The sequence below is a fragment of the Panulirus ornatus genome, chromosome 6, assembly GCF_036320965.1.
Source record: "Panulirus ornatus isolate Po-2019 chromosome 6, ASM3632096v1, whole genome shotgun sequence".
Lineage (NCBI taxonomy): Eukaryota > Metazoa > Arthropoda > Malacostraca > Decapoda > Palinuridae > Panulirus > Panulirus ornatus.
In genome coordinates this window covers 23,386,173-23,403,861 of record NC_092229.1, presented here as the reverse complement: position 1 = coordinate 23,403,861, position 17,689 = coordinate 23,386,173, and the positions used below count along the sequence as shown (strand labels likewise).

The 17,689-nt window shown below is 41.4% G+C and overlaps 1 protein-coding gene across 1 annotated transcript in view; it reads left to right on the top strand.

Moving 5' to 3' along the window:
* The window catches only part of Nup214 (nuclear pore complex protein Nup214), a 380,758-nt gene that overhangs the window by 273,041 nt on the left and 90,028 nt on the right, over window positions 1-17,689 (top strand). Inside the window, exons 14-15 of the mRNA XM_071662750.1 lie at window positions 49-2,685; window positions 9,306-9,358. Of these exons, the coding sequence (XP_071518851.1) occupies window positions 49-2,685; window positions 9,306-9,358 (2,690 nt within the window). The remainder of the gene's footprint in view (window positions 1-48; window positions 2,686-9,305; window positions 9,359-17,689) is intronic.

The window sequence follows — 17,689 nt, the reverse complement described above, 5'->3', positions numbered from 1 at the left end:
ATCTGATGAATATACGTTGTAAATAACTAAAACATTTTTTTTCAACAGAAAATGTTTGGCCTTCCCCAAGATGGATCTCACTTCTCCTGAACGTTCTTCATCATGCACTCAAGATAATTCTCCTGATAGACCATCTACATCACTTCCTGTGCAACATTCTTTCTCATCTTGGACAGAAAACTCATCAGCATCATTTGGACCTCAAACATTTTCAACTCCACTTCAAAAATGTAATGCATCTGTGATTGATGTGGTTGCAGCTGCAAGACCATCAGTTACTGGAGGAAGTTTGCCTCTAAATGCAAACTTGACACCTACAGTTGATACATCAAGTCAGTTTGTAACTGTACCTGAGCATAATGAAACTTTACCAGCCACCTCCACTGCTTTATCAGATGGGGGCTCATTCCCTGTCATGTTATTGTTAGAGAATGAAGCATCCAGTTTGTCAACTACTGATGCAGCTGATAGTGGTACTAATGTAAATGTGATCGAGTCAGTTGGCACTGATAGTATAAGTACCCCTCAGTATGAAGATATAACTCCACCTCAGACCCCAGACAGCAAGGAAGTTGGAAGTACAACTGCAAGCCCATTGTTGGCCTTATCTTCACTGGTGTCTAAAGTACCTACAACCACAGTTGCTGACACGAAATCCCTGAGTGCTGTATCTAATAATGATTCAATTTTTGGAAGTGAGATTAGTGTGAACTCAGCTTCTCTTGATATTGCCAAAGCTCAGAAAACAGATGCAGTGACTGCCCCCATGCCAACCTTTTCTTTTAAACCTCCTTCTTCTGTTCCCTCATTAAAAACAACTATATCATCTTCAGTTTCATTTCCTTTCACACCATTTTCTCCTCCCAGCAATGCCTCTTCTGCTGCTGCAGCTGGCACTTTTTCCATCAGCTCTGCTCAGGTATCAAAGTCATCAAATATTCCTGCATCTGTCAGTTTGATTTTTAAGCCACCATCCACTGATGTTTTATCTACAAGTGCATCATCTTTGTCAGTTGTTACAGAGACTTCTCAGACATGTGTAACTTCAAGTAGCCTATTTTCCCCTAAACCCTCAGTTTCTAGTACTTTAACTAGTAATATGACATTTGCTTTCAAGCCAGCCACATCTTCCAGTGATCAGCTTACTTCTACAACAGCCACCTGCTCTGAAGACTCACTGACTGGAAAATCTTCATTTTTAGCTGTGCCACCAAAGACAGGCAATCTTTTTGGTAGTGTAATACCTGGAGCATCTGATGTTACTCCTGTCTCTTCCCCAGTTATCACCAGTACACTGTTTTCTAACCCTGGCTTGCCAACAACAAGTGCTTCAGGTTTTTTCCATGTGACTCCTGAAGTTCCCCTATCTGACTCAGACACAGCTTCTTCAACATCAGCAGATTCTGACACAGCTTCAAATACTGCTATTGCAGCAGATAATGCCAGCTCCTCAGGTGCTTCTGATTCTGCAGAAGGACAAGAAACATCAAATGCGAGCATATTTGAAAAGCAAATCTCAACTGCAGTTGTAGCTCCAGAGTCTTTGATATCAGCTATCTCTGTCTCTAGCGTTCTCCCTTCTCATGAATCAGAAAGCAGTGTAATCACTAGTGAGCCAGTAGAGGTACCTTCATCAGATGATGTGCTTGAGGAGACACAAGAGAAAGAAACATCTAGTTTGTTTGGAAATAAGACATCTTCAATGCCTCCAAAAAATTTTTCAGTGCTTACAACAACTGGTAGTGTCTTTGGAGGTTCATCAGTCATTAATTCTGGAAGTTTGTTTGGAGGTACACAGACTTCTACTGTTGGAAGCTCATTAGAGGGAGTATCAACGACATCTAAAGGGAGCTTATTTGTAGGTACTCCTCTATTTGGAGGTGTATCTACAGCATCTGGAGGAATTTTTACTAGCTCATCAAAAAATATATTTGGAAGTACAACAACAACAACATCGTCTAAAAGTATCTTTAGGAGTATAACAACAGCCTCTAAAGGAAATAGTGTAGGTGGTACACCTACAACATCCGGCAGTCACACAGGAACTTCTGTTACTAACACATCTTCAGCATCAAGTGGAGGAATACTTTCAGACACAACTTCAAATGGAAACATATTTGGTGCATTATCATTGGGAGTTGGTTCAGGGTCCAGTGCAGCTTCATCTGATCACTCCATATTTGGTGGTACACCATCAACTGAATCATCAAGCAATCTTTTTGGTGCATCTACTTCTACTTCTTCAGATGCTACATTTGGCCAAACTTCAGCCTTTGGGGCCATAACGACATCAAGTTCAGGTTCAGCATTTAGCTCCTTAAGTTCTTCTGGTGGCTTTAATTTAAATACAACTACAACAACATCTTCAGGGAGTTCAGCTTTTGGGCAGACATCTCCACAGAGCTCTAACTCTGTATTTGGACAAAGCTCTCAGAGTCCATCAGTATCTCTCTTTGGAACTTCATCCACAACAGGATCAGTATTTGGCAACACTGGACAGTCTAGTTCTTTATTTGGTAGCCCTGCATCACAAGGCTCGGGAATATTTGGGGGTTCATCTACACAGTCTTCTGGGTCATCATTATTAGTTCCTCCCACCACAAGTTCAGGATTCAGCAGTGGAAGTGGTGGATCAGTATTTGGACAGACCTCAGCAACAGGTGCCTCACCATTTTCCACCCCAAGGTAATATAATTGTTGTAGTTTCTATATTGGTGTTTTTTTTATGTAAAAGACATAGTTTGTAATAGAAATATTTTGATAATAGCCTGAACAAATGCTCATACCATAGCTTTACACACAGCAGGAAAGAATGAGCAGGATTATCCCTGGCACCTTTATTTAATCATCTTACAGAATGGAATTGATAGATAAGAAATAAAAGAATGGATGCATGTTTGAACATAAATGCACATGTTTATAGAAAACATTTTTCTTGTTTCCAGAGCATTTTAGCTATTCATTTGACACTTGCTTAGAAGTATTTATTGAGTCTCACAGTTAGTTGACCATGTTTGAAGTGGGAAAATAATGAGTAGATAGTTTCCAAACACTCAGTTTAGGTTAAAACAGGTATTGGTAGTGCTCCCTTCATCAGCTGTATTGCATTCCATTGTAATGCCAGCCTCACGTAAACTATTTTTTCTCCATACCATGCAAAACACCCAGAAGGAGTACTTAGGTAATTTGTGTAAATGAAAAAGCTCACACTTACATACCAGTGATTTGATTTGCATTGTGTGCTTAAAAAGTTAATTGAAAATCTATTTTGCATTTTTCTTTGAATTACCAGGTTCACGTGGAATGCCATATATATTTATTCATTACTTTTAATTACCTGAGGACCCCTCTCTCAAAGGGTCATGATGTTATCACAAGATCCTTTTTTGAGGGGCTTTTTCTTCAATGTTCTCAGAATCTTTGTTCCCCCACCCACCCTTTTCTTCAATGTTCTCAGAATCTTTGTTCCCCCACCCACCCTGAACTACCCTAAGCTTCCATAGTTCCATTCACTGCCATATCTACTCCCAGGTGTCTTGAGTATTTAATTTCTTCCAAGTTTACACCATTCAAACTCACACCCCAGCTGACCTTTCTCTTTGCATTGTTAAACCTAATGCCCTTGCTTTTATTCATACTTACTCTCCTCCAGACTCAAACACCAACTTCTGCAGTACCTCACTCATATCTGCTATTCATATATATGCTCAAGTTTCTCCTTATCCCTGGGATAGGGGAGATTGAATACTTCCCACGCATTCCCCATGTGTCAAAGAAGGCGACTAAAGGGGATGGGAACGGGGGGCTAGAAACCCTTCCCTCCTTGTATTTTAACTTTCTAAAAGAGGAAACAGAAGAAGGAGTCACGTGGGGAGTGCTCACCCTCCTCGAGGGCTCAGATTGGGGTGTCTAAATGTGTGTGGATGTAACTGAGATGAGAAAAGAGGAGAGATATGTAGTATGTTTGAGGAAAGGAACCTGGATGTTTTGGCTCTGAGTGAAACGAAGCTCAAGGGTAAAGGGGAAGATTGGTTTGGGAATGTTATTGGAGTAAAGTCAGGGGTTGGTGAGAGGACAAGAGCAAGGGAAGGAGTAACACTACTCCTGAAACAGAAGTGGTGGGAGTATGTGATAGAGTGTAAGAAAGTAAACTCTAGATTGATATGGGTAAAACTGAAAGTGGATGGAGAGAGATGGGTGATTGTTGGTGTCTATATCCCTGGGCACGAGGAGAAAGATCATGAAAGGCAAGTGTTTTGGGAGCAGCTGAGTGAGTGGGTTAGCAGTTTTGATGCACAAAACGGGTTATAGTGATGGGTGATTTGAATGCAAAGGTGAGTAATGTGGCAGTTGAGGAAATAATTGGTGTACATGGGGTTTTCAGTGTTGTAAATGGAAATGGTGAAGAGCTTGTAGATTTATGTGCTGAAAAAGGACTGTTGATTGGGAATACCTGGTTTGAAAAGAGAGATATACATAAGTATACGTATGTAAGTAGGAGAGATGGCCAGAGAGAGTTATTGGATTACGTGTTAATTGATAGACACGTGAAAGAGAGACGTTTGGATGTTAATGTGCTGAGAGGTGCAACAGGAGGGATGTCTGATCATTATCTTGTGGAGGCAAAGGTGAAGATTTGTAGAGGTTTTCAGGAAATAAAGAGAATGTTGGGGTGAAGAGAGTGGTGAGAGTATGTGAGCTTGGGAAGGACACTTGTGTGAGGAAGTACCAGGAGATACTGAGTGCAAAATGGAAAAAGGAGAGAGCAAAGGACATAAAGGGAGTAGGGGAGGAATGGGATGTATTTAGGGAAGCAGTGATGGCTTGCACAAAAGATGCTTGTGGCATGAGAAGCGTGGGAGGTAGGCAGATTAGAAAGGGTGGTGAGTGATGGGATGAAGAAGGAAGGTTATTAGTGAAAGAGAAGAGAGAGGCATTTGGATGATTTTTGCAAGGAAATAGTGCAAATGAGTGGGAGATGTATAAAAGAAAGAGGCAGGAGGTCAAGAGAAAGGTGCAAGAGGTGAAAAAAAGGGCAAATGAGAGTTGGGGTGAGAGAGTATCATTAAATTTTGGGGAGAATAAAAAGATGTTTTGGAAGGAGGTAAATAAAGTGCATAAGACAAGAGAACAAATGGGAACATCAGTGAAGGGGGCTAATGGGGAGGTAATAACAAGTAGTGTTGATGTGAGAAGGAGATGGAGTGAGTATTTTGAAGGTTTATTGAATGTGTTAGATGATGGAGTGGCAGATATAGGGTGTTTAGGTCGAGGTGGTGTGCGAAGTGAGAGGGTTAGGGATAATGATTTGGTAAACAGAGAAGAGGTAGTAAAAGCTTTGCGGAAGATGAAAGCTGGCAAGGCGGTGGGTTTGGATGGTATTGAATTGGAATTTATTAAAAAAGGGTGTGACTGTGTTGTTGACTGGTTGGTAAGGATATTTAGTGTGTGTATGGCTCATGGTGAAGTGCCTGAGGATTGGCGGAATGCATGCATAGTGCCATTGTACAAAGGCAAAGGGGATAAAGGTGAGTGCTCAAATTACAGAGGTATAAGTTTGTTGAGTATTCCTGGGAAATTATATGGAAGGGTATTGATTTAGAGGGTGAAGGCATGTACAGAGCATCAGATTGGGGAAGAGCAGTGTGGTTTCAGAAGTTGTAGAGGATGTGTGGATCAGATGTTTGCTTTGAAGAATGTCTGTGAGAAATACATCGAAAAAAAATGGATTTGTATGTAGCATTTATGGATCTGGAGAAGGCATATGATAGAGTTGATAGAGGTGCTCTCTGGAAGGTAATAAGAATATATGGTGTGGGAGGGAAGTTGCCAGAAGCAGTGAAAAGTTATTATCGAGGATGTAAGGTATGTGTACAAGTAGGAAGAGAGAAAAGTGACTGGTTCTCAGTGAATGTCGGTTTGCGGCAGGGGTGTGTGATGTCTCCATATTTGTTTAATTTGTTTATGGATGGGGTTGTTAGGGAGGTGAATGCAAGAGTTTTGGAGAGAGGGGCAGGTATGCAGTCTATTGTGGATGAGAGAGCTTGGTAAGTGAGTCATTTGTTGTTCGCTGATGATACAGCGCTGGTGGCTGATTCATGTGAGAAACTGCAGAAGCTGGTGACTGAGTTTGGTAAAGTGTGTGAAAGAAGAAAGCTGAGAGTAAATGTGAATAAGAGCAAGGTTATAGTAGGGTAGATATTTGGGGGTGGATTTGGCAGAGGATAGAACCATGGAAGTGGAAGTGAGTCACAGGGTTGGGGAGGGGGCGAAAGTTCTGGGAGCATTGAAAAATTTGTGGAAGGCAAGAACATTTTTTCGTAAAGCAAAAATGGGTATGTTTGAAGGAATAGTAGTTCCAACAATGTTATATGATTATGAGGTGTAGGCGATAGATAGGGTTGTGTGGAGGAGGAAGGATGTGTTGGAAATGAGATGTTTGAGGACAGCATGTGGAGTGAGGTGGTTTGTTGGAACCACTATTCCTTCAAACATACCCATTTTTGCTCTCCGAGATAACATTCTTACCTTCCACACATCCTTCAACGCTCCAAGAACCTTCACCCTCTCCCCCTACCTGTGACTCACTTCCGCTTCCATGGTTCCTTCTGCTGCCAAATTCTCTCCCAGATATCTAAAACACTTTACTTCCTCCAGTTTTTCTCCATTCAAACTTAACTCCCAAGTAACTTATCGCTCAACCCTACTGAACCTAATAACTTTGCTCTTATTGACATTTATTCTCAACTTTCTTCCTTCACGCACTTTACCAAACTCAGTCACCATCTTCTGCAGTTTCTCACACAAATCAGCCACCAGTGCTGTATCATCAATGAACAACAACTGACTCACTTCCCAAGCCCTTTCATCCACAACAGACTGCATACGTGCCCCTCGCTCCAAAACTCTTGCATTCTACCCCCTAACCACCCCATCCATAAACAAATTAAACAACCATGGAGACATCATGCACCCCTGCCACAAACCGACATTCACTGGGAACCAATCGCTTTCCTCTCTTCCTACTTTTGCACATGTTTTATATCCTTGGTAAAAACTTTTCACTGCTTCTAACAACTTACCTCCCACTCCATATACTCTTAAAATCTTCCACAAAGCATCTCTGTCCATCCTACCATATGCCTTCCCCAGATTTAAAAACTTTTCACTGCTTCTAACAACTTACCTCCCACTCCATATACTCTTAAAATCTTCCACAAAGCATCTCTATCCACCCTACCATATGCCTTCCCCAGATCCATAAATGCTACATACATATCCATCTGTTTTTCAAAGTATTTCTCACATACATTCTTCAAAGCAAACCCCTGATCCACACATCGTCTACCACCTCTGAAACCACACTGCTCTTCCCCAATCTGATGCTCTATACATACCTTTACCTTCTCTATCAATACCCTCCCATATAATTTCCCAGAAATACTCAACAAACATATGCCCCTGTAATTTGAACACACCTTTATCCCCTTTATCACCTTTGAAAACTAGTACCTCCATAATTCAAACAGTCACCTTCATCTCCCCTTAGCCTTTTTACAATGGTATTATACATGCATTCCACCAATTCTAAGGAACATCACCATGATGCATAGAATCACTGAAAATCTTAACTAGCCAATCCGTAATACAGTCACCTCCTTTCTTAAGAAATTCAACTGCAGTATTACTCACTCCAACTGCCTAGCCATATTTCATCTTGCCACCTCTTCTCTTTTCACCAAACCATTTGCCATGACTCGTATTGCATACCTCCTTGACCTGAACACGCTACATCTGCCACCCCTATCATTGGACACACTCATCAGTGCTTCAAAGTACTCTCTCCTTCTCTTCACCTCGTCACGCCTGTTACCACTTCCCCTTTTGATACTTTCACCAATGTTTACATTTCTTCTCTTGCTTTTCTCTCAGTTAACCACCATACCAAACATTTTTTCTTCATGAAGTTTGCTGATACTCATCCACCCTATCTCTCATTTATCCACTTTTTCGACCTCTGCACCTTTACACTCCTTCCCAGTAAGCTCTGCTTATACGTCTCTCTTTTCTCTTTCATTAGCAACTTTACTTCATCATTCTTTCTCTTACTACCCCTACTCACCTCCTACCTTTCTTAAGCCACATGCACCTGCAGCACTGCTTCCCTAAGTACCTGCCATCCCTTAGCTTTATTTACTCCCATGCTTTGCCATTTTACACGTAATCTCTCCTTGTATTTCTTCTCACACATTTCTTTCCATGTTCACTTACTTTCACCACTCTCTTCTCACCCATGTTATTTCCATTTTTCCAAAAGCCTTTATAAACTTTCACCCTTACTTCCACCAGGTAATGATCAGACAGCCCCCCAACTGACCCTCTCAGCACATTCATATCCAAGAATCTCTCTCTTGCACTCCAGTCTATTAGTATGTAGCCCAATAATGCCTATACCATTTTTTCTACTCACACATGTAAACTGATTTATGTCCCTCTTTGTAAACCAGGTGTTCCTAATCACCCATCCATTTGAGCACACAATTCCACAAGCTTTTCACCATTGGTGTTCACCTTACAGAAAACCCCATGCTCTCAGTTATTCCCTCAAGTGCCACATTACCCACTTTCGCATTCAAATTACCCATCACCGATACTTGATCTCTGGCTTCAAGACTGCTGTCATACTCACTCATCTGCACTAAAAAACTCACTTCATGATTCATCTCGTGGCCAGGTACATGAGCACTCTCGTAATCCACTTTTAATTGTACCCACATCAATCTTGAACTCTTCCTTTCACCCCTTCATGCATTCCCACAACTCCTTCAGTAGAAGTGTAACCCCTCCTATAGCACTCACCCTCACACTAACCTCTGACATTTTCCCTTTGACATTCCCAATTAATTTTTCCCTCTTATCCTGAACGTTTCACTCATAGCTAGAACATCCAGGTTCCTTTCATCGAACATACTACTTATCTCTCCTTTCTTCTCATCTTAGTTAAATCTAAAACATTTAGACACCCCAGCCTGAGTTTTCAAGGAGGATGAGGCCCTTCCCCTCCTTCTGCCCCTCTTAGTTGCCTTCCCTGAAATGCAGGGAATATGTGGGAAGTACTTTTTCATCCCTTTTCTTTAATGAAAGAAAGATTATAAGATTTAGACCATTTCATGGAACAACATTCTAGGAGTTTCATGTGTTTCTCCCTATCAGTTTATCAGATGAGAGATTCATGTACCTGTTCAAGGAATATGATTTGATCATACCTCCTTAGCAACAATTAAAAATCATATCTGTTTTTGCAGCACAACAGAACCAGATTCTACACCATTTGGATCCTCTGCTGGTTTTGGAGCTGGTAAGTTTGCAGTTAATTATGATTATGTAGATCACATTCTGCTTTAGCCTCTGGATGGTAAATTTTTTCTTTAGAACTAGCAGTCTTTTATGTGAGTAGTTATTGTGATCATTTTGCCAATATTGTAATGTATGGTTGAAATACTTTGCACTTGCATCAACATTTGCCCCTCAAGTTTGCACTTTTGTCATTAATACCTTTGTATTTCCTCTCTCTCTCTCTCTCTCTCTCTCTCTCTCTCTCTCTCTCTCTCTCTCTCTCTCTCTCTCTCTCTCTCTCTCTCTCTCTCTCCTCTCTCTCTCTCTCTCTCTCTCTCTCTCTCTCTCTCTCTCTCTCTCTCTCTCTCTCTCTCTCTCTCTCTCTCTCTCTCTCTCTCTCCCTCCTCTCTCCTCTCTCCTCTCTCTCTCTCTCTCTCTCTCTCTCTCTCTCTCTCTCTCTCTCTCTCTCTCTCTCTCTCCTCTCTCTCTCTCTCTCTCTCCTCTCCTCTCCTCTCTCTCTCCTCTCCTCTCCTCTCCTCTCCTCTCCTCTCTCTCTCTCTCTCTCTCTCTCTCTCTCTCTCTCTCTCTCTCTCTCTCTCTCTCTCGTGTGGGTGCTGCTTAACCCTTCCCTATCCTGTGCTCCCACGCCTATACAGTGCCCACTGCTTGCACCGCTCATCTCCAACTAAATCTCATCACCTTTTCCCCTCAGGCCTCCCTCACCCTGCAACTTGCTTCCTTTTCCACCCCAACCAAAACCCCCATCCCTTCCCTTATCTTTGTCATCACACCTCTTACTGCCCTTTTTATCCTGCCAACCTCTCACATGCTTAAGACTTCTCTCACACATGCCAACACTGCTTCCTTAATACCTCACATTCCTCACCCTGTTTTCTAGCTTCATATACTCTCACATTTTGCCATTCTGCACTCAATCTCTCATAGCATCTTTTCACACATGCCTCATGTCCAGGCTCACTTACTTTCACCACCCTTTTCTCACCCATATCATTTCCCCTTTTCCAAAAGCCTCTTCAATTCTTCACCCTCACCACTAGGTAATGATCAGATATCCCACCAGCTGCCCTAATGAAAAGAGGAGTACAAGATTGTCTCAACTAAAGAAGCACCAAACCAGTGGAATCGTTTTAATGAGAGAACTAAATAAGGGAAGTGCTGGTAGAAACAAGAATAGAACAGCAGTGAAAACACACAAAATGGTTAAGATAAAGAATGAACTTGGTAAAATCAGGTTATTAATAAAGATAATCCATATGATAAATCAAGCAACAAATTGGTTAGAAAAAACTAGAAGACAAATAAAGGAATAGTGAATCCTTGGAGAATAATGTATGTAGATGTACAAATATCTATGGAATAGGGAAAAAAGAATACTTCCCATGTATTCCTTATGTTTCATAAAAGGTGACTAAAAGGGGAGAGAGTGGGGGGCTGGAAATCCTCCTGTTCAGTTTTTACTTTTCCGAAAGGAGAATGAACTAAGGGAGCCAAGTGAGAATTTTCCATCTAAGGCTCAGACCTCTGTTCCTAACGCTTCCTCACTAATGTGGGAAATAGCAAATATGTATGAAGAAAAGATATTTTTTATTTTCTATTTTTGTTATACTTTGTCACTGTCTCCCGCGTTAGCAAGGTAGTGCAAGGAAACAGATGAAAGAATGGCCCAACCCACCCACATACACATGTATATGCATAAACGCCCACACACACAGATATACATACGTATACATTTTAACGTATACATACATATACATACACAGACGTATACATATATACATATTTACATATTCATACATGCTGAATTCATCATCCATTTCCGTCGCAACCCCACCACACATGAAATGGCACCCCCCTCACCCCCACATGCGTGCAAGGTAGCGCTAGGAAAAGAAAACATGTTGTGTAATGTACCGAAACCACAGCTATCTTTCCACATCCAGGCCCCACAGAACTTTCCATGGTTTACCCTAGACGCTTCACATGCCCTGGTTCTATCCATTGACAGCACGTCCACCCCGGTATACCACATCGTTTCAATTCACTCTATTCCTTGCATGCCTTTCACCCTCCTGTATGTTCAGACCCCGATCACTCAGAATCTTTTTCACTCCATCCTTCCACTTCCAATTTGGTCTCCCACTTCTTGTTCCCTCCACCTCTTACACATATATCCTCTTTGTCAATCTTTCCTCACTCATTCTCTCCATGTGACCAAACCATTTCAATACACCCTCTTCTGCTCTCTCAACCACTTTCTTTTTATTACCGCACACCTCTCTTACCCTTTCATTGCTTACTCGATCAAACCACCTCACTCCAATTATTGTCCTCAAACATCTCATTTCCAACACATCCACCCTTCTCCGAAGAACCCTATCTATAGCCCATGCCTCACAACCATAAATCATTGTTGGAAACACTATTCCTTCAATCATACCCATTTTTGCTCTCCGAGATAACGTTTTCGCCTTCCATACATTCTTCACTGCTCCCAGAACCTTTGCCCCCTCCCCCACCCTGTGACTTGCTTCCACTTCCATGGTTCCATCCACTGCTAAGCCCACTCCCAGATATCTAAAACACTTTACTTCCTCCAGTTTTCTCCATTCAAACTTACCTCCCAACTGACTAGTCCCTCCACCCTACTGAACCTAATAACCTTGCTCTTATTCACATTTACTCGCAGCTTTCTTCTTTCACACACTTCACCAAACTCAGTCACCATCTTCTGCAGTTTCTCACTTGAATCAGCCACCACACTGTATCATCAGCGAACAACAACTGACTCACTTCCCAAGCCCTCTCATCCACAGCAGACTGCATACTTGCCCCTCTTTCCAAAACTCTTACATTCACCTCCCTAACAACCCCATCCATAAACAATTTAAACAACCATGGAGACATCACGCACCCCTGCCGCAAACCAACATTCAGTGGGAACCAATCACTTTCCTCTCTTCCTACTCGTACACATGCTTTACATCCTCGATAAAAACTTTTCACTGCTTCTAGCAACTTACCTCCCACATCATATACTCTTAATACCTTCCACAGATCATCTCTTATCAACTATATTATATGCCTTCTCCAGATCCATAAATGCTACATACAAATCTATCTGTTTTTCTAAGTGTTTCTCACATACGTTCTTCAAAGCAAACACCTGATCCATACATCCTATACCACTTCTGAAACCACTCTGCTCTTCCCCAATCTGATGCTCTGCACATGCCTTTACCCTCCCATATAATTTCCCAGTAATACTTAACAAACTTATGTCAATGTAATTTGAGCACTCACCTTCATCCCCTTTGCCTTTGTGCAATGGCACTATGCATGCATTCTGCCAATCCTCAGGTACTTCTCCTTGAACCATATATTCATTGACTATCCTCATCAACCAGTCAACAACACAGTCAATGCCTTTTTTGATAAATTCCACTGCAGTACCATCCAAACCTGCCATGTTTCCAGCTTTCATCTTCCTCAAAGCTTTCACTACATCTTCTCTGTTTACCAAATCATTCTCCCTGACTCTCTCACTTCACACACCACCTCGACCAAAACATCCTATATCTGCCACTCTATCATCAAACACATTCAACAAACCTTCAAAATACTCACTCCACCACCTCATTTCACCACTATTTGTTTTTACCTCCCCATAAGAGAACAAATGGAAACATTGGTGAAGGGGACAAAAGGGAAAGTGATAACAAGTAATAATGGAGTGAGTATTTTGAAGAATTGTTGAATGTGTTTGATGATAGAGTGGCAGATATAGGATATTTTGGTTGAGGTGGTGTGTGAAGTGAGAGGGTCAGGGAGAATGGTTTGGTAAACTGATTTGTAGTGAAAGCTTTGCAGAAGATGAAAGCTTGCAAGGCAGAAGGTTTGGATGGTATTGCAGTGGAATTTATTAAAAAAGGGGTAACTGTGTCTTTGATTGGTTGGTAAGGATATTCATTGTATGTATAGGTAATGGTGAAGTGCCTGAGGATTGTAGAATGCCTGTATATTGCCACTGTATAAAGGCAAAGGAGATAAAGGTGAGTATTCAAACTACAGAGGCATATGTTTTGGTACCTATCTATCTATCTACATCTCTGATGCTTGTTCCCTCTGGGAAATCCCATAGAGGGGAAGCCACAGCAAAAGAATCTCCATTTATCCCTGTCCTTACATGCCTCCGCCACATACACCATTCCATGCAATCTTCCACCATTTCTCTCCCTCCAGTATTCCTACACCCTATTTGCCCATGTCACTGGTGGTCTTCTCCAGTATTCCTACACCCTATTTGCCCATGTCACTGGTGGTCTTCTCCAGTATTCCTACACCCTATTTGCCCAGGTCACTGGTGGTCTTCTCCAGTATTCCTACACCCTATTTGCCCATGTCACTGGTGGTCTTCTTCTCACACTAATCCCTTTAATTGTACTATCATACATTCTTCTTGTAAACTCCCAGTCTTGCATACTTTCCACATGTCCAAACCACCTCAAGGTATTACATTTCACTCATTATACCAATCCATAATTCATTCCCTTTGCATCCCCTGCCATACAACATCTCTCATACATCCCTTCATCTCTTTTTTCTCTCCGTCCGGTCACATTACATGCTCTCCTCATATAACTCATTTCCAAAGCCTAGATTCTTGACCTCTGTGACTTGTTCCATGTCCATGTTTCTGCTGCACAGGTCAGGGTTGGGAGGTCTGTGCTGTTCCGTATTCCTCTCTTCACTTCCATATTTACACCTCTATGCTTCATTATTCTGTTATGGAACCCACTGACTTTCTACCCTGTACTGCTCTCTTTATCTCTCCTTCCATATCACCAAAGTTTTCCAAGACAGCTCTTAAATACTTCTTCCAATCTTTTCCCCTCGTATCCAAAGCACAATTTAGTACACTTTTTTTTCACTATATGCTTTTAAAGAATCTTTTATTTCATTCCGCTTCTTATCAAACGCCATTACTTTACTTTTACTTGCATTTACCTTCAATCACCTATGATTACACACATCATAAAGCACACTTACAACCTTCTGTATCTCCTCTTCACTCAGCAAACAACACAGTATCATCCGTAAACAGGCTTGCCACTATCTACCATATCTTTGTGCCACACTCCATCTCTGCACCCCTTTTCCCTAATTTTGCTTTTATCTCTTTAATCACTCCATCCATGTATATATTAAACAGCCACGGTGACGTCATAGCCCTGCCTCACACCTACATGTATCCCAAAACTTTTGCTCAACTCTCCATCCACTCCTGCGCATTTGCTCCTCTCTAGAAGGCTTTCACATCATCCCCCAACCCCATATATCCTTAACATACCCCATAAAGCATTCCTCTTGACTCTGTCATACGCTTTCTCTCCAGATCCATAAAAGCTGCATACACCTTCATACCTTTAGCTAAATACTTTTCCATGGTTATCTTTACCACAAAAATCAGATCCACACATCCCCTACCTTTCCTAAAACCTCGTTGCCCTTCACTTATTCTGCTTTCAGTCCTTTCCATCACTCTATCAGTTAACATTCTTTCATGCACTTTTTGTGTTGTACTTAACAGACTTATTCCCCTATAATTGATACATACATCCTTCGGACTTTTTCTTTTGAATAAAGGAACAGTAGTAGTTGGTAGGCAACCACCAACCAGGGAAGTATGTTACCAGTACAGGTACACCACTGATTTTCCGGCACTCTTGGTTCCAAAGCCTTCCAAGATTAACTATTTTGAAAGACCAACCATGGTCACGTAATGATGATTCATCAACACACCTCTAACCCACTAATTGCACATCTCCCATGTGTCTAAAGTATACCATGGACTGCTAGAAATTTAAATTAAAGAAATGTTAAATGTTTCAGCCCCCTAAGATGGTAAGTCTGTCCTTAGATTTATTGAATCTTGTGGAGTCTTCTTCGTCTTATGTTGTTAGTGTTTTCCTGGGTGTGCATCACCAGAATAATGCAGTTTCATCCATATTATACACCTGCTCAGGACTGAGGTGCTTGTCAGCTACGAGTTTTGCAAATTCATCCTCATACTCGGCAGCTCCTTCTTGGTTTGCAGACTGCTTTTCTCCGCACACTGTATTCTTGGAAATTCCATGACTCTTCTTGAATCTTTGAAGCCATCCTTTACTATAGTCATGCTCACATTGTAATTAAAGTTCTTTATGGAACATCTTAGCCTGGTCCATTATCATGCTACCTGACAAGTCCACTCCCTCACTATGACACTGTCGAAACCATTCCATCATCACTTGATCGTGCTCAGCACTCTTACCATCTTTCATAGTTTTTCTGATCATCATTTGCTTCGTGGAATCACTGTCTGCATAAGATTTCAATATTTTCTCCCTTTGCTTCTTTATAAACAGTTGATGAACCAATAGTATAGATGTCACGCAGCTTACGCACCGAAACACCACGGTACATTTTTTCAACAGTTCTACTTTATCTTGGATCGATATGGACTGGTGTTTATGTTTGACACCACGACTGACACTCTCATATGTATTAGAAGCTATAGCTAGGGTTAAAGTTATGCAAATAAGCTAAGAATCTCACAGAATTGCAATATCACCACCAACAAGTACAGTGTAAAGAATGTAAATAAGTGCGCCCTACACACAACGCCACCTGTGGCCACCCAGTAAACTAGTCTGGTGGCTGCGGTAATTTCAAGTTCCCTCATGTAATTTTGTCTGGAATAAAGGTGCCGAACCATCAGTTGCCGGAAATTCAGTGGTGTGTACCTGTACTACCCACTTGGGTATCAGGAGGGTTAGAGACAGCTCTGTAGTGAGCCAGCACTTCAGTGGTTGTCAAGTTGCACTCTTTTGACCCATGTAGCATTCTTTTCTTTCTGCCTCACCCACATGTGGACTTCTGGGATTCTGTCCAAAAACATACTCTCTCTCCTTGTCTTTCATAACACTTGACAACTCTTAAAGGAGCCATAGATAGGAACATTTAGGTAGGGGCATTAGGTAGAAGCATTAGGCAGAAGTAGTAGGGAGGAATACTAGATAGAAGCATTAGGTAGTAGTACTCAGTAGTAACATTAAGGAGGAGCCTCTGCAAACATTGCACTATACTATCACTCTGTCAATGGCCTGTTAAGGGTGAGGTAAAACATTTAGGTAGGGGCATTAGGTAGAAGCATTAGGCAGAAGTAGTAGGGAGGAATACTAGATAGAAGCATTAGGTAGTAGTACTCAGTATTAACTTTAAGGAGGAGCCTCTGCAAACATTGCACTATACTATCACTCTGTCAGTGGCCTGTTAAGGGTGAGGTAAAAAAGGCTAAGAATTGGCACTGGAGTTCACTAGTTATGGAGACTCTGTTGCCACGGCCACCCCATGGAGAGAGTTCCAGAAGGGAACAGATGTCAGAGATATATATAGAGAGAAAGGGACACTAATTGCTCTCACCCAATCCTTAGGCACAACCTTCTGTTTCCATGCTAAATTTCATATCATATGCATCCTTTCTATCACACTTTCTTCTCCATACTTTAGCATGTTAGCCATAATCCCATCCACTCCAGGTGCCTTTCCTGCCTTCAGAGCCATTATTACCCTTCTTACCTCTTTTTTCTATAGGCCCTTACATCTGTATCCTCTTCTTTCCATCCTTCATACCCATGCATGTGTAACAACTGCTGCATCCCCTTCTCCCACATTCATCAGTTCTCCAAAATACACTTTCCATCTTCCTTTCACTTCCTTTTGATTCAGCATCTCCCCTTTGGTACTTCTCACATTAACATTTCCACTCTTACAAAGCCACCTCTTTCCTTCTGTGCCTCCCTCCATTGTACTTTCTTATCATCCCAAAACTTTTCTCTGTACTTTCTTGCAAAATCTTCATCTACTGTTACTTTGCTTTTCTTTATCAACTTTCTTCCAAAATCTTCATATAGTCTTTCTTTGCTTTCTTCTATCAGCTTCTTAACATTCTGCTTTCATACTGATGCTCCCTGACTTATGACCTGTGTGACTTACAACCATCCAAACATACAGCTGGAAAAAAATTAATATAAGAAACGTATGTAAGTATGAAAATTCTGCTTGGTCATACGTCCGCCAGTGTGGCTGCATATGTATGGTAGTGAATGTCAGATGATCCCAGCATTGTGTACATCACAGCATCTCTCTCATTCTTGCTCTTAGTTACCATTCATTAAGCATGCATTATCCAAGTGAATAACAAGTTTTTGTACTGGATTGAACCATTTTTGTATTAAACCTCAAAGAAGATGATGAGAAAGATGAAAAACCCATCACATGTTGATAGATCTGG